General features: G+C 52.8%; 2 protein-coding genes across 2 annotated transcripts; one reads left to right on the top strand and one right to left on the bottom strand.

Moving 5' to 3' along the window:
* The first annotated feature begins 1,544 nt into the window (after positions 1–1,544).
* Positions 1,545–3,206, top strand: SSTR4 (somatostatin receptor 4). The gene has a single exon (XM_045883798.2). The coding sequence runs from the start codon at positions 1,545–1,547 to the stop codon at positions 2,709–2,711; it is 1,167 nt and encodes a 388-aa protein (XP_045739754.1). The 3' UTR covers positions 2,712–3,206.
* An 11,769-nt stretch (positions 3,207–14,975) lies between these two features.
* Positions 14,976–20,089, bottom strand: THBD (thrombomodulin). Its single transcript, XM_045885353.3, has one exon. The coding sequence runs from the start codon at positions 19,097–19,099 to the stop codon at positions 17,093–17,095; it is 2,007 nt and encodes a 668-aa protein (XP_045741309.1). The 5' UTR covers positions 19,100–20,089; the 3' UTR covers positions 14,976–17,092.
* Positions 20,090–21,048: the final 959 nt, after the last annotated feature.

Below are 21,048 nucleotides of genomic sequence, written 5' to 3'. Positions count from 1 at the left end.
TGAGGAAAACGAGGAGCAGAGGAAAGGACAGATCAATTTAAGGAGTGTCCATAAAGAGGAGGGCTGCTAAGACAGCTCTTTTGTTATTTATTTTATTTTTATTTTTTCAAGACAAATCTTTTAAAGGAACCATTTGGGTGGCAGAAACTGGGGACAGAGATTAGGCTCAGCCACTCTGTTGCACAGGTGCTTATCACCTGTGCTCCGCCCCCCTCCAAAAAAATCCTGGGTGAGTAGCAGTCAGAAGGCTCCAGGCCCTCTGAAAGGTCACCTCCAGCTGGCCTCAAGCATCCTGCCGCCTTCCCCTTGGCAGCAGCTCCAGCCACGCAGCATAGGAGCTAGGACCTCACCCCCAGCAGCCTGCAGCAACTTCCAGATGCACCAAAGGCTGTTCAGGACCGTCCTGAAGGGAGTCTCAAGGAGGCCACTGCCCTGCAGAGCAGTTCCAAAGGGCCAGCATTACTATGCGGATAATCTTCCGAGGCAAATCCCCACTTCACTAATTCTGCTGTGCCCAGGGTTGTGGGGCTGCCTGCTGGGTCCTCACACCGGGACTGTCTAGCCCAGAATCATCTAGTCCAGGGGTGTCAATTGGCACTTTCTGGAGTTTGGGGGGAGGAGGAAATACAGTTTGGAACACCAACCTTTCCGGACCACCCTTCCTCAGGCACATTTCAGAGACCGCAGTGGAGATGCCTCCGAAGACAGCAGGCTCCTCGTAGGTTTCGCGCGTCTGGCTCTGGGGCGAGCTGCCTGAGTCTGCGAGGCCCAGCGCAACGGGCACCGGACACAGAGGTTGGCCTTCTTTTGTGGCATCTCTGCCTCCGCGCGTGTGCACCTCCGTTCCTGGCGCCCACCCTACCCCCACCCCACCGAAATCTCGCTAAAAAGGTCCTGGGATTTGTGGTTGCGGGAGTGCGAGGTGGGGGGTGCCGAAGGGGACCCTGTAGACCTGCAATTCACGGGGACGCCTATAGGAGGTTCAGGTTCCACCTCAATGACGTGAGTTTAAAGATGGGACAGCCCCTGCAGGTCTTCAAGAGGATCACAGGGGCGGGGGGGGGGGGGGTAGTAGGGGTGAATGTCGAGCGCCCGGCAACTGGCTCCGCACTCCCCTGCCACCCCGAGCGCCGCGTCATCCAAACGGAGGACTCGGGGACCCCCAGCCTCGCGGCTGCAGAGGACAGAACAGAGGAGTGGACGGCAACCGGCCGGAGAAGACGGATCTGAGGTGAGGCGCAGCCGAGGCGGGAGTCTCGGGAGGGCCCGGGAGGACCTTGGGGCGGGGGCGGGGGCTGGATCCCGGGGCTGGGGGCCTGGACGGTAGCTCTGTGGGGGGCGCGGAGGTGGGCGAACGGGGCGGGGCGCGCGGGCTCCGGGACTGGGGCGCTGAGGGCGCGCGGCGCGGGATTGGCGGGCGCTCCCCGCGGGGCCCGCCGCGCGCTCTTCAGGCGGATCCGGGAGAGGCGCGCGCGTCTGCGCTGGAGCCCCCGGCCGCGTCCTCTCCGCCGCGCTCCCGCCGAGCTGCGCGGGCACCCCTGGGCATGAGCGCTTTCCCGACGCTGCCCCCCGGGGGCGAGGAAGAGCTCCAGACTGCTTGGTCCCCAGCGGTCAACGCCAGCTGCACCCCGGCCGGGGAGGAGGAGGCGGCGGCGGGGAGGCGGGACGCGGGGGCAGCGGGCATGGTCGCCATCCAGTGCATCTACGCGCTGATGTGCCTGGTGGGCCTGGTGGGCAACGCCCTGGTCATCTTCGTGATCCTCCGCTACGCCAAGATGAAGACGGCCACTAACATCTACCTGCTCAACCTGGCCATCGCGGATGAGCTCTTCATGCTGAACGTGCCCTTCGTGGCCTCGTTGGCCGCCCTGCGCCACTGGTCCTTCCGGTCCGTGCTGTGCCGCTTGGTGCTCAGTGTGGACAGCCTCAACATGTTCACCAGTGTCTTCTGTCTGACCGTGCTCAGCGTGGACCGCTACGTCGCCGTGGTGCACCCTCTGCGCGCCGCCACCTACCGGAGGCCCAGCGTGGCCAAACTGATCAACTTGGACGTGTGGCTGGCGTCCTTGCTGGTCACCCTGCCCATCGCCATCTTCGCAGATACCAGGCCGGCTCGGGGCGGCCAGGCCATGGCCTGCAACCTGCATTGGCCGCACCCGGCCTGGTCGGCAGTCTTTGTGGTCTATACTTTCCTGCTGGGCTTCCTGCTGCCCGTTCTGGCCATCGTCCTGTGCTACCTGCTTATCGTGGGCAAGATGCGGGCCGTGTCACTCCGGGCCGGCTGGCAGCGGCGAAAGCGCTCGAAAAAGAAGATCACACGGCTGGTGCTGATGGTGGTAGCCGTCTTTGTGCTCTGCTGGATGCCCTTCTACGTGGTGCAGCTGCTGAACCTGTTTGTGACCAGCCTTGATGCCATGGTCAACCATGTGTCCCTCATCCTCAGCTACGCCAACAGCGGCGCCAACCCCATCCTCTGTGGCTTCCTAACCGACAACTTCCGCCCGTCCTTCCAGCGGGTTCTCTGCCTGCAGTGTTGCCTCCTGGATGCACCTGGCGGTCCTGAGGACGAACCCCTGGACTATTACGCCACTGCCCTCAAGAGCAGAGGTGGGGCAGGATGGATATGCCCTCTGCTCCCCTGCCAGCAGGGGCCCTTGCAACCAGAACCCAGCCGCAAGCAGGTCCCCCTCACCAGGACCACCACCTTCTGAAGAGCCCTTTCACCTCCTCCCCAGCCTGGCCACCACAAAGGGGTCTGCTTCACCCTTACCTGCCAGCAGACTGCCTGCCCCGATGCTCCCCTAAGAGCCACCGCCTGTTCCCACCACAGTCACCTTTTTCCAGCAGTCTGTGTGCTAATCCCAAGAGCATCAAAGCTCCTTTATTTTCTCACATCCCCAGGACTCTGGGTTCCAGGAGGACGCCTCCATGGGGGTAGGACTCCTCTGAGCACTGGTCTATGATGTGAATCATCCCTGGACCTCTGACTGTTTTCCTAGGGGTGGGAGGCAGGGGCATGCCAGGGAGGAATGGCCATCTGCCTGTGCCTTGTTACAGAACCTCTGCCCAGGAGAGGACCGTCCAGAGGGTGGAGGCAGCCAGTGCCCTTGCTCTCTGCCGACTCCTTGGCTGTGGTGGGGACATCGCATGTTCAATACGAGAAGGGAGGAAGGAAGAAGTCTCCAGGCACACTCCCTTTGCTTCCGTTCCTGGGCTCTCCTCTAACTGAAATTTATGCATGACAGTCTGGGGCACCAGCTTTTTCACCCCCCCAGGCCCAGTGCCTTCTTGCAGTCACTAGTGTCACTCCAGTTGTCTTGGGCTAGCAGCAGGCTTCCTGTGAGTAGAAAATGTTTGGAGAGTCGTAATGTGGGATTTGTTATGAGGCACAAAACCAGGTCAGTAATAAAAAAGCAGAAGGGATAAATCTCATCTAGCTCCTATGGTGTGATTTTTTGCCTCGACTCTTTGGCATGGGAGCACAAGACCTCATTAAATCGGCAGTTTATATCACAGTGGTGAGTGGGAGGGGAGTCAGGGGGAGGGGAAAGGAGACCAGAGAACGCAGATGGAAATCAGCCCAGATTTTGGATAGAGGAGGCAGCTCGATCACCCACTATTAAAAAATAAAAAATCGCAATTCAGTAAAACATCAGCCAGATGTAGATAATAAACATGTGTAGGCTGAACACAGTAAATGACTCTAACTTTTTGCCTGATGTTAACCCAAGGATAAATTAGCTTTTCTCAAAGGAAAAAGTCAGCTTATGAGGAGCTTTAATCCTGTTTTTTTTTTTTTTTTTTTTTTTTTTATGAAGAAATGCTTGCAGTGCTTATGTGGGGCTCTGGAGTGAAAACATGCTATTAAACATGCGTGAACAGCTATGTGGGGGAGACTCCACCTGGCTTAGCACAGCAGAAGGCCCTTCTGGGTTTGGCTGATCCCATCCAGATGGAGAGAGGAACAGGCGGGGAGGGTGGGGTGGACAGCTGAAGAGAGAGGCCCTTTGCTCTTCAGAGGGGTCAGCCCCCCAGAGCTCGCAGCTTCCTGGCAGGAGGGCTTCGAGAGAAAATACACTGGACTTGCCAGCCTAGCAGACCTTGCCTGACTTGAGTCTTTTCAGGCAGCCACCAGGCGTCCCAAGATGGGCACAGGGGGCTTCTAGGAGGCTAAAGAGGATTGAGGCAGGGCCAGGAGGGCAGGGTGAGGCCCAGGGGGACGCTCTGCTTCCACCATGGGCAGGGGCTCCTCTCTGAGATCAGGGAAGAAGCAGAACAAGGCTCTTCCCTGCAGTGTTAGGGCCAAGATCAGAGTTTTACTTGATATGAGCAGATGCTTGGTGTATGGGAAACAGGCAGGAGAGCTGACTTCTGGTCCAAGATATAACTATTGTAAGATGCAGGCAAGCAGCTGAACCCCAGGGTCCTCAGAGTTCTGTCGATAAAATCAAGAGGTCTTCCAGTACCAGCACACTGTGACAGAGTTCTAACCTTATGCTCTTTTCCATGTGGCTCTAGATTCCAGCTTCTTCCCTACTGAATGAAAACAAAATTAAAAACAAAAACAACCTTGCTTGAACTATCTTTGGGTACATAACCATTGGATCCTTGCTCCTCTAGATAGCCAGCCAGCAGCATGATGTGTAGGCAATAATCAGTGTCGATCCAAGTGTGTCCCAGAGGGCTGGATGGGCGAGGTAGGGATGTCGGTCTTTAGGGTCTGCACACTGGGGTGGTCTACATCTGTCTGGCAGAGAAAATGTGTAGCCAATCTGTACTACGTCCTGGAGACATGGCTGTGGGTTGGAAGCTCCGAACTAAGACACAGAACCCCTTGAACTCACAAACATGCATGCACACACACACATGCACGTAAACACATGCACATGGACCATCCCAAACCTATTGTACCCACTAGAGTTGCTTTGGGCATCTGGAGTAAGTCGGTGCTAGTGTCTGCTGGCTTCGTGTAACTGTAATTTCTTGGCAGTTTTTAAAACTGAAGTATTTCTTTGTTCCCCAGTGCCGGGCAGTGTGCAGCAGGGTGCTCACTGGGTAAATGTGGTTGCCCTCCAGGCTGAGAGCAATGCCGCGAGGGGTTCGTGGCCCTGGCAATGATCTGAAATGGGCAGGGGCTGCTGGGCCTTTGCCTGCCCCCACCATCGCTTGTGTGGGGTTGGGGTCCTTATCTTCAGTCTCCAACGGTGATTCACACCCAGCAAACTCTCTGCTGAGGAAGATGGGGCGCTGCCCAGGAGTCTTGGCAACACTCCTGCTGGGCTGAGTATTTAAATGCAACATTTTAAACTAGTTGGTGATGGCTGAAGCAGAAGCAGCCTTAGGCGATAAAAGGAAAAGTCCCTGAGAGGCAGGGGCCCTCCAGCCGCTGGACCAGGGAGCAGTGCTGTAATTTCTGGGAGCCTCAGTTTCTCACGTGAAATATGCACAAAAGCAGGGTGTGTGTTTGGAGTTCTTGTCAGCTGTAAACCGACTTCTCAAAGGCACTGGAGAGGCACGCTAACTGAGGCAGTGGGAGGGTGAAAGACAACATTCTTCTATGCTGAGTACTCTCTCTATCCCTTGTTAAAAATGAGCGTTAACACGGCCCCTGACCTGGGAGTCATAAATCATGCCTGGAGGGGGCGGGTCTGGGGGCGGAGGGGGCGGGGCTGATCAGTGTCTTCCTCGGCTGCAGAGCCTTCTCGCTTGGGGGGGGGGAGCGGGGGGGCGAGGGGGGGCGGTTAACAACGCGGCCCTGGCAGCAGCAAGCCCCTCAACAGTGCTGCCGGCCTTTGTAACAGCTGGTTGTCTAAAACCCTCCCAATTCCTGAGCAACAAGATTGCAGTGAAATGAAGTCGGGGATGGAGGCAGCCGGGGTCCTGAGAGCACTCACACATTTCACCTGCCTGGGCGGGTCAGCCAAGCAGCCACGCTTTGACCTGAGTCCTGCTCTGCCGACCCTCACAGCTTTTGGCTTCAAAATGAATGAAAACATTTTTCACCTGGGTAGAAACAGCCTTTGGACACCCCCTCAATCAGTGAACTTGCCTTGTCTTTTAAAGTTGTCTTTAACTTGCTGTTCAGTGACAAGCCAGGTGTTTATATTTTCTGGATGGTCGGAAGATGGTATTTGAACATGACAGGTGGTCACTTATCGGAATTCTTTTCCTATCTGTCAGCACTATGTCACTGAGCAAAGATGCATACTATTTTCATTTTCAGCTGTAAATTCTTGGCTTCATTTTCATTAAAAACATCATACCTAGCACTCCTGAGATGCCAAAGGCTGGTATCAAAGGAGAAAATAACCCAAATGTTCGGCCATGCTACTCAGAAACCGGACATGGCAGCCTGAGCTGTAACTGGGCAAACCCCTGTAAATTTGGGTTCTGAAGCTTTTCTCGGGCAGGCTGTCAGTCATGAAACATCCCCGTCTCTCACCACCCCTTACCCTAGTAGATGACAGGGAACAGCCTCAGATTCCTTAAGCACAAATGTCAGAATCCTAAGGCTCTGTCCTCGGTTGCACACCATCAAGCAGCACCACACCCCCAAGCTCTCCTCTGTGGAGGTACGTGCAGGCGAGTGCTGCTTCTGGCAGCTTCAAGGCACCGTGGCGAGCCTCCACAGACAACAGCCCTGTCCTCATGAAGCTCAGAGGTTAGGTGGCAAAAGATGAGCATCAATCAGGGAACCACAGAAATGAGAGTACAATTTTAAGCTAAAATTAGAACAACCCAGGAATGGACTCTGGTTTCTGAGATGATGTACTAAAAGAACCTGACAGGTCGTTAGGGCAGGTTTCCCTGATGGAGATGCCCTCCTTCGAAGGATGAGTGAGAGTCAGCCAGGAGAAGAAGGGGGTAGGGTAGAAGGTACAAAGGGCTCAAGGCAGTGAGGACAGCATGTGCAAAGGGCCTGTGGTGGTAGGCACTACAGATGCCCAAGGGGACTGGAACAGAGGACAGATGATACCCAGTCAGCAAGAGGCATTAGGAGACAGACCAGCAGCACCTCATAAGTCCCCTTAAGGATTTGGGACCCTGCCATGGCACAGCAGTGGCAAGTTCTAATGAGAGGGTCATTGTGTGCCTGGCAAGGAAACCCATCAAGGGCTCTTGAGTCCTTATAAAGCTGGGGCACTCGTGCTTCTATTTTTCACCAGGAGTTTGGCAGGGGGAACATATTCTTTTCCATTTCAACGTTCATCAACCTTTTGCAACAGGAAGACAGAGTTCCCAATCATATGAATGGATTGGCTTAGTGTCTGACCAGGACAGGCATTTTTGAAAATGGGGGAGAACTTAAAAAAAAAAAAAAAAAATCCAAGATTAACTGTCACTTAGAATGGAAGTACTGAGTTGGTTAAAATAAAAATATGGCTTCCTATTATGGAAAGCCACCGTGGGTACTCACTGATGCCACATGGGGGTGTGGTGCCTGGGTCTAGATGGGCTGCCCAAGGTCAGCGTTGGCACAGTGCGAATGTGTGGAGGCCTGGGGAGAACAGACTTGCGGACACACAGACCAGGGACAGAGCACCCATGTAACAGCCCGGTGTGACTGCAGGTAAGCTCCGTGGCCCTTGGAGAAAGGCCGGAACAAGACTACCTACACCTGATTGTGCGGGGGACTGGCCCAGAGGAAGGCTCAGTTTTCGGATGGTGACCAACTGGCAGAGAAGAAGACAACAAGGTCGGTACAGAGAATTGGTGTGTTTTTGTTGGTGGTGTTGTTGGTGGAGGGTTGTTTTTTTTTTTAAATCAGGATTTCTTTCTTTTTTTTCCCAAGGTTTTATTTATTTATTTGACAGAGAGAGAGACAGCGAGAGAGGGAACACAGGCAACGGAAGCCGGAAAGGGGGAAGCAGGCTCCCCACCGAGCAGCAAGCCCGACGTGGGGCTCAAGGGACCGTGACCTGAGCCGAAGGCAGATGCTTAACACCTGAGCCACCCAGGCGCCCCCCAAATCAGGATTTCTTTAGCCACTCTGAGGAGGCTGTGATTTCTTTTTAATCTATTTTTATTGAAGTATAACTTATATATGGCAAAATTCAATCCTTCTAGGTGCCCAGTACTATGAATTTCGACAAACATACAGTTAGACAGCTACAGTTGTTTAACTGCCACCCCAGTCAAGATGGGGACGATTTTGTCACCACGCACTTCCCTCGTGGTGACCGCAATCCATGCCCTGAGGGAGAGGGCTGCCAATAGCATGAGAGGACACGAGGGGACCAGAACTGGGGGCAGTGTGCTCCCTAAATTGAGGGAAGCCACCCACTCTTACTGTTTCCAGAGCTCCTTTACCCAGACAGGGTTCCCTCAGCCCATTTACTCAGGAAATGCTGCCCTTTCGACCTCCTGGAACTGAAAAGAACCACCTTGGTCTCCAGAAATCTCTCACCCATAAAGTAGGGGCTTGAGTAAGTCCCTGGGCAAAGTGACAACTTCTCAATGACCTCATAGGCTTTTACTCTGAGCTCTGGAGAGAGAGCACGGCTTCCCCTCCAAGCCAGGGGTTTAGACTCCCTCTGAAGCTTTGCAGAGTGGATACACCTCAAGACCTGGTGGACACATGATTTCCATTTATCCCAGGCCTGCAGGCACCTTGCTGCTAGGTGGTCCTGTGTTCCCTGTCCCAAGCTCTGGACATTCAGACAAATGAAACAGAGAAGCCGGGACTTGCTCTGTGTCTTTCTCAGACTTTCCCTTCTCCTCGGGTTACTGTTGGATTTCTGAAGTCCCACCTTTGGAAGAAGGGCAAAAATGTTTGAAGTAAGACGGGAATCACATTCTGGCAAAGAATCACTGAAAGTGGCACTTTTGGTTTCAATCACCATTTCGAGACAAATTTAACAATGTGTGCTCCCAGGACAGGGGTGATGGTGTGCAAGGCTCAAGATCTCCAGAGTCTGTGGGAGACTTTAATTCTCAAGGAATTAAAAGGAGTTGAGGCAAGAGGCAGAAGGAAGAGGGGAGGATTCAGGATACTGTGGCAAAGCCCCTCTTCCTGGCTGGGTGGCTGAAGGAAGGTCTGCTTGGGAGTCCAACAACCCATGAGTAAGCAGTTGGGGCCAGTCTCAGTGTGAAGCCAGAAGGAAGATTCCAGAAAGACAATAGAAAGAAGTTGTCACATGTTCAATATGTGGAAGAGAAGAAGGTTCATCTCAGGATAATATCAGTCATGATATGTCCCATTAAAAAAAAAAAAAAAAAAGATTTATTTCAGGCAGAAAGTCAGAAAAAATGCCTGGCCTGTGGCCCTGGTGGCATTATATCATCATGGACCCCAGGATGGAATCTTGGTGTTTTCCACTGGGTCCTGAAACCCTTCTGCGACTTGCTCCCCTGTCTCCAGTGGATGTGACTTTGAACTAATGCATCCCCAGGGTTCTTTTGTCTTTTGTAATCACACTTTCAAAACAAGCTGAGAAGGATTTTGATTCTGTTAGAATCTGATGTTAAAAAAAATATTTCATTTCTCTTGTGAGAGGAAATCAGTTGTTTGCCTACATCTGAACCTGCTGACCAAAATAAAAAAAAAAGAGAGAAGGACTCTCTCAAAACAAAAAGAGATAGTGCTGAACCCCGGACACATGTTCTGACAACGAAAGGAAGAGCCGGGCGTTGCCTATATTATTTTATGAAGAAACGCCTGAAAAGGTCAGGGGATGTGTTTTCAGATGAAGTCGGGTACCCCCCACGGAGTCTTGACCATGATGAAAATGTGTTTTTATATGTGCTTTGTAACCTCGGTTTTCCCTAAAGACATGAATTAACAATTCACCCCCATTTAATATGAGACCAACAGAAGCCCCCTAGGTTAGAACTTGGGGATCTTCTGTCACCTGGGCCTGTCCACAATCAGAATGGCAGACCGAGGCGCCTCAGGAAGGAGTGTGGCAGAGCAGAGCTTTGGCCCAAGGAGTGTGAGTAGGCAGCACCGTCATTCCCCTTTGCACATGCCTTCCTTACTTCCTTATTACACCCTCAAGCTCCACCCCTAAAATTGTGGCATGGGATTTGTCATCTTTCTTTTTTGTTTCTTTGCACACTCCTGGTGGGCTGCCAGGAATTTTGGCAGTGTGAGTCCAGAACACAGGGCCAATGGGCAAGGTGCTGGGAGACACAGGAGCCAGGTTTCACTGAAACCTGTTTGCCAAAGGTTAAGAGAGTCAGGCAGTCTGGTCAAAGGTTAGAAAAGTTCATCTTTGGGCGCCTGGGTGGCTCAGTTGGTTAAGCGACTGCCTTCAGCCCAGGTCATGATCCTGGAGTCCCTGGATCGAGTCCCGCATCGGGCTCCCTGCTCGGCAGGGAGTCTGCTTCTCCCTCTGACCCTCCCCCCTCTCATGTGCTCTCTCTCTCTCATTCTCTCTGTCTCAAATAAATAAATAAAATCTTAAAAAAAAAAAAGTTCATCTTTGTGATTCAAACGTGAAAACATAGGCTCCTTGGCGTGGGGAGACCCTGCAGGGGATGGGGAGGGTTAGCAGGAGTCAGAGAGGAAAGAAGCTTCATCCCGTGTGTGCTCACAACTCCAATGGCAGTGAAGGGGAGTGGCCCGAGTGGACCTTTCTGGTGCGACAAAAATTGCCTCTATGTTAACAAGTCAGGAAACGACAGATGTTGGCGGGGATGCGGAGAAAGGGGAGCCCTCCTCCACTGTTGGTGGGAATGCAAGCTGGTGCAGCCACTCTGGAAAACTGTATGGAGGTTCCTCAAAAAGTTGAAAATAGAGCTACCCTATGATCCAGCAATTGCACTACTGGGTATTTACCCCAAAGATACATATGTAGGGATCCGAAGGGGTACGTGCACCCCGATGTTTATAACAGCAATGTCCACAATAGCCAAACTGTGGAAAGAACCCAGATGTCCATTGACAGATGAGTGGATAAAGAAGATGTGGTCTATACATACAATGGAATATTATGCAGCCATCAAAAGGAATGAGATCTTGCCATTTGCAACAACGTGGATGGAACTGGAGGGTATTATGTTGAGTGAAGTAAGTCAAACAGAGAAAGACATGTATCATATGATCTCACTGATATGAGGAATTCTTAATCTCAGGAAACAAACTGAGGGTTGCTGGAGTGGGGGGTGGGGTGGGAGGGATGGGGTGACTGGGTGATAGACACTGGGGAGGGTATGTGCTCTGGTGAGCACTGTGAATTGTGCAAGACTGTTGAATCACAGATCTGTACCTCTGAAACAAATAATGCAATATACGTTAAGAAAAAAAAAGAGAGAGAAGAAAATAGTAGGAAGGGAAGAATGAAGGGGGGGAAATTGGAGGGGGAGACACTGGGGGACTACGGACTCTGAGAAACAAACTGAAGTTCTAGAGGGGAGGGGGAATCTTCCTTCTGGCTTCATACTGAGGCTGGCCCCAACTGCTTACGTCATAGGTTGTTGGACTCCCAAGCAGACCTTCCTTTAGTCACCCAGCCAGGAAGAGGGGCTTTGCCACAGTATCCTGAATCCTCCCCTCTTCCTTCTGCCTCTTGCCTCAACTCCTTTTAATTCCTTGAGAATTAAACAGTCTAGGAGGGTTAACCTGGTGATGGGTATTAAGGAGGGCATGTATTGAATGGAGCACTGGGTGTTAGAAGCAAACAATGAATCATGGAACACTACATCAAAAACTAATGATGTAATGCATGGTGATTAACATAACATAATAAAATAAAATTTAAAAAAAAAATTTCCTCTATGTTGATGATGGTGCTAGTTCCAGGAATGTGTATATTCTTTAGGACTCACAGATTTGGTCACCAAAAAGGGTGAATTTTAATGTATGTCAATTATATTGTGATTTTTTCTTAAAAAAAAAAAGAGTTAAAATAGAATGCACTACCCACTATCTGGGCCTAGCCTGCTCTTCCTGGCACTCATGGTCCTAATGGTCAGAACATTCCAGGCTCACAGATTTTCATTCTTTTGGCCCCTAATCAGTGATCAGACACCACTTAGATACTTAGGAGCTTAGGTTCTTCTTTCTCCCCACAGGGAAAGAGGAAGATGAGCAAACGTGCATCTTTTTTTCTGATGGAGAGTTCCCCCAAGTCCCCGCACTTTAGGGGATGATGCCACCTCTCCTCAGATGCAGGGGGGGCAGCTGACCTTGTTTCTGAGTGTGGGGGGGTCTCCCATGTGTGGCAGGGCCGGGAAACTCAGTCACAGCAGAGTCTGTGACTCTCCTGGGGGGCATTTATGTGTCCACCCCAACCAGCCCCCTCGCACTGCCCCAGTGAGGTAGATGGTTGACAAAGTTTAGAGATTTGCCCAGAGTCGCCCATCAAGAGTTTGGACAGCTGGGGCTGCTAATCATTTTCAACTGATGATTCCTTTCTCTTTTGCAGGTTCCTCTTTGGTGTTGCTACACTTGGGGGCCCCATGGGGCAGTTGAGGGTGAGGGTGCGGGCAGTGCCGCCTTCCTCACAGCACCAGGGGCTGCCTGGGCTGGAGCCAATTTTCTCTTTCTCTTTTGGGCCCTGAGAAGACAAGCAGGGCACTTTGGGGTATATTCTCTCCTTCTCTGTGGCCTCCCCGGGAGCACAATGGAGGGGATCTCTGCACCCCTACGCCTTAATGGGCTTTGTGAGCAGGGGGAAGAGAACTTGGAGGCAGGATTTTACAGCTCCTGAGGGGCTGCTTCTCACCCTCTGCAAACATCTCTCTCCTTAAGGATCCCCCAGATCCCACCAGGATGCTCCCTCAAGGGTGGACAGCCTCTCTTCCAAATGACTGCACTTTGCCTGGAAAGAATACTTCCCACTTTCTGCACACCTTGGATTTGCTCTCAAGACAATTGAGATCTCAACATAATCACTTGGAAACCCTGTGACGTGGCACTTGCTAGCACCCCACTTTACAGCCTTACAGGGGCTGCATGGTGCCCATGGTCATGTGACCACCCGGTGTCAGGCTGGGACTCAAATCCAGGTGTATGTGACACCCACACCCCTTGTTAACCCTGCTGGATGCTTACAAGGGAAACTGTCCAGGTGTCTGCCCATGGGGACATGTGAATAAGCCTAGAAGTGGCTGTTATATTCCCAAACAATTTTAGTACAGAAATTGAATACTAGTGTGCTCTTGTTAAAACTCTTTGAGTGGCATGCTTGCTTCTGGGATAGAACTCACTCTTGATAACCTGACCTGGAAACTCTTTTCCCTTCCACTCTTACCTTTCCATTCTATCTCTCCAGCTCCATCTTGGCCACCCTCCCTCTTGTTCACCATGCTTCATGCCCTCTGCCAAGATTCTTCCCTGCACAGGGCCTTTGCACATGCTGTTCCTTCACTCACACTGCTTTCTTCTCCACTCTGAATTTGACTAACCCCTGTTCCTCCTTCATGTCTAGTGTTAAGAGACAGCTTATTAAAGACACCTTTACTCCTGCAACCTAAATCCCACTGCCCTGTTGTGCTGAGCCTCTCCTCCCCAGCTTCTACTGTTGTTTCTAAGTTAAATACAGTTTGGGGGCAATTATTTGTTTCATATCTGTCTCTCCCACCAGAGTGTAAGCTTCTCAAGGTAGGGGGTTGTTACCATGCCTATCACCAAACCAAGCACAGAGTACAATCTCAATAAATACTTGCCAAACTAGTCCAACAAAAGGGGCTAGATCTGAGGAAGGGACAGATGCCATTTAACTCATAAAATCAAATTCTGGCTTATCCACAAGTATGACCTTCTTCCCCAGGCTCTGCAAGCTGTGGGATGTCATCAGCAAACACGTACCACTCGCTGAGATTTGGAATTCTCCCTCAGACCTGGATATCCAATAATGTGAACAGAAAGTGAGACTGTACAAATTGATCCACAGCCCCTGTTTCATAAGGTTTACTCTGATTCTAAATGCTGGGTGATGGTTCCTATGGCTGACTGATTTGTTTATGTGATTCTGATATCTTTCTCAGAGTGGGGCTGCAGTATCCCAGTTGTTCAGAGAATCTCAAGTTCAGAGGATGCCTACAAGCAGGGATGCTCATCTCCCACAGGACAGGGAATAAGGAGGATGAGGAGGGACTGGGCCCCCACCCCACCAATGCCCTGGGGTCCAAGATGACCCAGTAAGGGTTTTTGACTCTGAGTCTTAAAAGTATGTTTTGGTCTTCTTATATTCCTTAAGAAAATCCCCCTCCTTTGGATGGAGAAACCCTAAAGCAATGAGCCCTAGTTAGTCATTTTGCTAGCTACTTGGAAGCAGACCCTTTTGAAAAATGAAGTCCAGTAGTAAGGACAAATCTGTAAGGTACCGCCCTCTCCTCTAGACCCCCAGCACAATTTGTGTGTATCTGCTTTGCCTACGCACATCAAGTTTTTCCTTCACATGTACCCCACTACTGACTTTGGTTTTCTGCTTGTCTGCTAAACTCCTAAAGGCAACATAGCTCAACTTGTGATCCTGGGAGGGCGCTACGCATAGTAGCCACACCCCCACACAGCCCAAAGCTGTCAGCTTCATCCAGGATCCATGTGGAAATCTCCAACTGCATCTTCGCAACAGTAGCTATGCAGATCGAAGCTAAGAAATTCAGCATTATCCAGATGTATAAAAGTGTTTGAATATTTGATCAAACTCAATTGTCTTCCAACTTCTGCTTTATGAAAAATTTCAGAGCACTGTATATAAAATTCAGCCAGTGCCAACCTCCGAGGAAAAGGGGCCCAGGAAATGTGTGTCTTAGAAAGACAGTATTTCTAATCTCCAACAGAAATAAGAATGATTTAATACTGCATGAGACCTTGGTATGTGGAAATGATTGTTTGAATTTGAGCCACAGACTGAGACCCCTCGTGACTGTTGTGTTTGGATATCTAAGAGGGCAGATAATGCCAAACCATTCACAGGAAGGACACACAGCTGGGATTCTAGAAATGCCCCCAAGAAGAACTGTTTCTTTAACTCATCCCCAACAAATAATCCTATAATGTCTTTCAAAACACACAGACACAAGTCCTATGTATGAAGTTGTTATGGTTACAGAAGGAAACATAAATATTTGTGCACACAGACATTACATGAAGTCCTTCTACAGTGAAGACAATCTCCTCTGGAAAGATCTTTGAAAGTCGGAGATGATGCCACAAGTGGATGGAGCTAGCGATGGGGCATGGAGCATCCTTTCAAGGTGTCTCCCGGAATTTCATTGTTTGTGAGCCCTGTTTAATGACTTAAAATGAGGGGGTTGGGGGAGGGTAGATGAACAGACACAAAACCCAAGAGCACTCTGTTATTTGTTTATTTTCTACATGTGATGTCATAAGCAAGAGTTTTGCCTGTGTTCTAGTTTATCTCCAATAAATAAATAACTATGTACAAATGTGCTGAGTTTACAAAATAGAGGAAAATGTTTGTTTTACAAAAGATACACTTGTATGATACATTTTCCCATACAGTGAAACATGATTCATTCCTAGCTTAGTTGAACCAACAACCCTGTGTAGCAATGTCTAAAGGTGTGTACCTAGTCTTTTCTATCAGAAAGCAAAGCTATCAATTGAAGTGCCTCAGTTTCTTGAGAATATAGGCCCAGACTTGGCCTGCTGCTTATTACTGATCCGTATTTAATGCATTCCAGAGAGTTGGAAGCTGTCTGAAACAGTTCTTCTCAAGCTATACTGGGCAGACCCCTGCAGATCTTGTTAAAATACAGATTCTTGTGCAGCCGGAGTTTCTGCCTTTCTAACCGGCTGCCAGGGGCAGCTCCCGCTTCTTGTGCAGGGACCATGTTCTAAGTGGCCAGGGTTGGAGGGCCCCTCTGAAGTGGGAGAAATTCCCATTGGTCTGATCAAGGTGAGGCCCTGATTAGGCATCCTCCAGGCTCCATCCCCAAGTTCCCAAATCCCCCCAAACCCAGCAGAACTGGTTTTATTTTGGAGCAAACATTACAAGAAGAGTAAGATTCAACATGGTAACTGGCGTGAATTGTACAGCTCAGAACTTTCTTAAACTGCCTCCTGGGAGGAACTTCATTCCCGTCTCAATCTAGAGCAATCATGAGAACATTTTCAACATTATCAAAAATAACCAGTTATAACAACAACAATAATTATAATAATGGGAAAAAGAAACTGGCATAGGAAGCTTAACAACAATAAAGATCTTTCAGTTCAAACAAAAATGACAATAAAACCCAGGCTCATTGTTTAAAAAATAAAAATAAAAAAACTCCTTGGGTTGAATTTCTATGACAGTCCAGCAACATTAGTTCAATGAATGTCTCTCACATCTTAACTTTTGTTAAAATGATATTACTCTGGAAGCCTGAGATTTCAGGATAAATTAGCAAGCCTGGTTCAAGAGCAAATAAATTCCCAACCAACCTTGATTGTAGTGTTTTTGATTCTGTTTCACATAGGAGCTTTGCCCAGGCAGACATGGAAGAACAGAAGGAGGGTGGCCAGGTAGGGACATTCCAGGTGGGTTGGCTGAGTTCCAGGGAGGGGAAAATTGGGAGGAACAATGAAGGGAACTGAGGCTTGGCTTCAGCAATGTGAGAGTCCTGGGAAAACCACCAAGATGGTTTAACTGCCACCTGAAGAGTAGAAATATATAAATATACAGATAGGGAAGGGGGAAGGGAGGGAGGGAGGGATACAAAGTGGGTACTGGAGACATACAGGTGGGGGGAAAAAAAGCAAAAGCAAAGAAAAAAAAAAGCCATCCTAAATACTTAAAAAATAAATATCTTGGTCATTATCCACACCTTGATTACACTCACTAGTCCACGGAATCAAGTCTGACCCAAAGGCTGCCAGCCAAGGAGGCCCACCCCTCTCGTGCCCCTTGTTGAGGTCATGGAACACTCTGTAGTCTGTGTCTTCGCTATAAATTGCCATCTCTGCCTAGTTGTCCGATGATGTCATGGAAGTGGCTGGGGCACATACTCCTTCCAACCCCCACTCCCCAGCCAAGTGTGGAATCAGCAAAAGAAGGGGGGCCTGGTCTTCTCCAGTTCTGATGCCAGCTAAAGTGCTTTGGAATAGGTGGCCAGGGAGTAAGGCTGGGGGAGGGGGAGAGGCACAGGAGGGAGGGAAGGCCCAGCCAACAGCAGCGGCCAGGGAGGAGGCCTCTCAGAGTTTCTGAGGCATCTGCTCGGTTCGCACGTGCTGCAGCACCACTTCCTTGGCTGGGGCGCCACACTTGTACTCCAACTCCGCCCTTGTGGAGCCTTGCTTCTTGCGCAGGTGACACAGGAGCGCCAAAAGCGCCACGACCAGAGACAGGCTGGCGATGGAGATGCCGATGAGCACTCCAGAATGCAAGGGCCCTACAGGTGAGGGGCTCAAGGTGGCGCCCGGAGTCGGGTTGACTGGGGGCTCCCCAGAGCCGCTGTCGCCGTCGCTGTCATTGCTCACCGTGATGGGGTCACAGTTGGTGGCATCCCGGCCGGAGAAGGGCGAGTCAGGCCCGCAGATGCACTCGTAGGTGCCCGGGAGGTTGCGGCAGGCCTCGGGGCAGTCTCCATTTTGGCACTCGTCGATGTCCGTGCACATGAAGCCCTCGTCCAGAATGTAGCCCTCGGGGCACTGGCAGGAAGTTGGGCTGTTGGGATCGCAGTCAGCTGGGCATGCGGTCTGGTTGCAGAACATCTGGCACCTGTGTGGATCGTGAGGGCTGGGTGCGAAGCCCTCGGCGCAGATGCAGCGGAAGTCAGTTTGACCCACGGGCTGGCACTGGTACTCGCACTTACTCCCGAAACACGGGTCCACTGACTCCACGCACTCGTTGTCCACCAGCTCGAAGCCGGAGTTGCAGAGGCATTCGAAGGCGCCCCGCGTATTAACACATCGCTGTGGGCACGGACTGGGCACCTGGATACAGTCGTCCACGTCCTCGCACCGGTGCTGGTCGGCAGCCAGCCGGTAGCCCGTCTCGCACATGCACGAGTAGGAGCCGGGCACGTAGCTGTTGGGAATGCAAAAATGCTCGCAGAGTTTGTGGCACAAGTGATCCGCTAGTGCGGCGCAGGAGCGCCCGTCTGCCTGCAGGTAGGCGTCCGCCGGGCAGAGGCAGTGCGACGTCTCGGCGCTCGCGTTGCAAGTGTGCTGGCAGCCGCCGTTCTCCACGCTGCAGTCCCAGGCGCCAGGCGCATCCCGGTCCCACCGCGCCTCCGCCTCACCTGGCGGCGCCGCGCACTCCAGCTCCACTCCCAAGGGCGCTACAGCGGCGGAGCTACCCACCGGCAGCGCCTGGAAGTCCGCGCCGCGGGCCCCGAACGGGGTGCTATAGGTGATGGTTACACCGGCGGCCGCCACGGAGCCAGACTCCACCAGCAGGGGCCTGCAGGAGGCTGCGAAGTGGAACTCGCAGAGGAAACCATCGGCCTCTGCAGTGCACTGCTGCTCCTCCCAGGCCGGCTCGCCGGGTGCTAGGGCCCCGGCTTCCGAGACTGCGACGCACAGGGGACCGCAGAGAGGCTCCGGGTCGACGTGGAGCCGCGCCCACCTGCTGTAGCTGGTGCGGTTGTCGCCGGTAACCCACTGGAAGCCGCGCAAGGGCCCGAGTTGCCCCTGGTCGCTGCAGCCGGCCTGGAGCTGCAGGCCGATCCAGAGCCGTGGGCTGTCGCCGCTGTCGCCGCTCAGGAGCAGGGAGATGACATCAGCCGCCACTGAGGAGCGCACCGTCATCAGGTGGCCCCCCAACCCCTCGCAGGCCTGGCTGGCGGCGAGGAAGGTCGCGGGGCCCCGGAAGAGCTCGAAGCAGTCGTGCTCGACGCACTGGCTGCCGCGTGGCTGAGGCTCTGGGGGCGCGGGGAGCCCCAGACCCGCGGGGGCCAGCACGCCGAGGAGCAGGACCCGGAGCATGCTGTCCCGGCACGCCGCGTGCAGGAGCGAAGGAGAGCGCAAGCGCCGCGACTGGGCCCAAGCCCGGCGGGGGCTGAGAGGCGCAGGGCGCCGCTGGCGACAGCCGCTTGCGTTGGTCCCAGCCCAGACGTGTCCAGCCGCGGCGCGCAGCCCTGGCGAAGCAGCCTCTGACATGCCGGCGGGCCCGGGCCGGGGTTTATAAGTGCGCGGCCCTCCCTCCTGGACGTTCGGGAAAAGGAAGGAAGTGCCTGGTGGGAAGGGCTGATGCTGCATTCTCGGATTACTGGGTTCTCCGGACGCCTTGTGCCCGCCCTCGCGCCTGGGATCACCTCGCCGGGATGAGTAAACCCGGCCGGGGCGCTGGGAGGTCCCCGGGCGGGACCGCCAGGCGCAGGCGCCGCGGGAAGACAGCACCTCTATCAGCAAGACACAGTCCGCCCCCGCCACTAGGGCCCTCAGGCTCGCAGTCGTAAAAGGGGCTTAATCCGCAGCCCCTCCTAATCTCTTGGCCCTCTTTCTTTTTCTTATAAATGTATTGTTACCACCGATTTCAAGGGAAGTCTTGATTGCAGAACTCTGGGAAGTGGAGACGAGAGAGAAGGGCTTTGAATGGGGGGTGGGGAGGTAGTGCCCAAGACCTGCCGGGCTCTAGGGGGAGGTGCCCGCCAAGAAGAGGATTTGGGGAGGGGCTGCCAAGGGCGTGGACTTCCTCAAAGAAGCAGTAGCGAGGAGAGAACTGGACCCCGCCCTGGGCCCCGGCGCCTAGAGCGGGAGACCGGGGTGCGCTCGGCCCCAGAGGACATAGGGTGTGGCTGGCGCAAGGATGGGGGACGGGGAAGAACTGGCCTAATACTGGCGCCCTCCGCGCACAGGCAAGGACCCACGGGTCCCTGAGCAGGAGCTGCCTGGCCAGACGTCATCTTGTCGCGTGGGAAAGTCTCGAGGACACTGTCAGGGCTCCAAGGTCTTGTCACCCTTCAGAAGCAGCGGCAGGCGAATTCCTGCCGAGCCCTGTTGCGGCGGGCGTGCTGGGGAGCGCCCTAGCCTGTTTGGTCTGTTTTTGTCCAGTTTCACAGAGGGACAGTCCATCTCACACCCCAAAAGGGGAGCACGGGAGCCCTCGCGGGCTCCAAGCGAATCCGGCTCGGGACAGTTAAGGATTTTTGCACTTGGCTGAGAGATCAGAGTGATAGAAAGGTGCACATAAATGCCACTCACGTTGCAGAAGGGCGGTCTTGCGGATGGACGGGGTGGGGAGGAGGAGGGAATCTGTCACTTTCCCGACCTTTTCCGCTTATTCACTTACCGAGAATGTGGGGGGGGGGGGGGTCCGAAACATAAGGGAGGGACAAACTTTTTTTTTTTTAAACCCTGTGCTACCTCTCAGCTACGGTCACTCACAACCAAACACCAGAGGGCGGCGCTGTTGAACTCTAAACAAAACCCCAAAAGTTGGAGATCTCTAAATTTGGGCTGAAAAGTGTAATGGGTGTGAGGAATGCAGTGGCCTCGCCCTGGGGCAAGAAACTTCGTTCCAGGGAAGCCCTACGCGGATTCCACCGCTTAGCTGGGTGTCTTGCCTCTTTGGTTCAGCAGAGCCCAGACCTTGTAAGAGAGCAGGGCAGTGTGAGGTCTTCACAAGCGAAAGACAAGCACCTGCCCACCCACCCCTCCCCCGGATTGTACTGACCAATAGCGACCTAGTGACCGAAGGGGTGGGGTGTGGGCACTCCGAGAGTGAAAGGGAGGAGGCACAGAGGTCCCTTCCTGCACTCCCCCTCGTCCCATCCTAGGGTGGAGCGGGAGAGCTCAGACAAGCAGTGCCTCCTGAAAGCTAGGTGGGGGAGCGTAGCATGCAGACCAAGGTCTGAAGCACCCTGGAATGGGTGCCTCTGCACCTCTCGGAAGAGGAAGCACCTGGAAAGACCAGCAGATTTGGAGGCGGGTTGTCTGCTGGTGGGAGCAGGCAGATGCTGGTCTGACGTCCCACCAGCTGCCTGCGCTCAGCCCGGGTCTTGACTCACATGCACAGCCGGCCCAAGGAAGCTGGAGCTGGAGCAGGGCGGCCTCAGGTGCAGCCGGCCCTGGGGGTGGGGCCTTCACATCTGGGCGGACCCCTTTGGCCTTTCCCAGCCGGTAGATTGCCCCTGAAAGATCTCAGAAAGTGAGAACAATTGCCTGTATGCATGAGGCAAGAGAGGGGACAGGACCTGTTATGCCTT

The sequence above is a fragment of the Mirounga angustirostris genome, unplaced genomic scaffold (assembly GCF_029215605.1).
Source record: "Mirounga angustirostris isolate CCGP_5_RB_7025 unplaced genomic scaffold, mMirAng1.0.hap1 SCAF_10, whole genome shotgun sequence".
Classification (NCBI taxonomy): Eukaryota; Metazoa; Chordata; class Mammalia; order Carnivora; family Phocidae; genus Mirounga; species Mirounga angustirostris.
This window is presented reverse-complemented; position numbering and strand designations above follow the sequence as displayed.

Excerpts from the sequence above, each read along its gene's own strand:
- THBD (XM_045885353.3), bottom strand. The coding sequence starts at position 19,099 with ATGCAGCATCAGCCCTTCCCACCAGGCACTTCCTTCCTTTTCCCGAAC.
- SSTR4 (XM_045883798.2), top strand. The coding sequence starts at position 1,545 with ATGAGCGCTTTCCCGACGCTGCCCCCCGGGGGCGAGGAAGAGCTCCAG.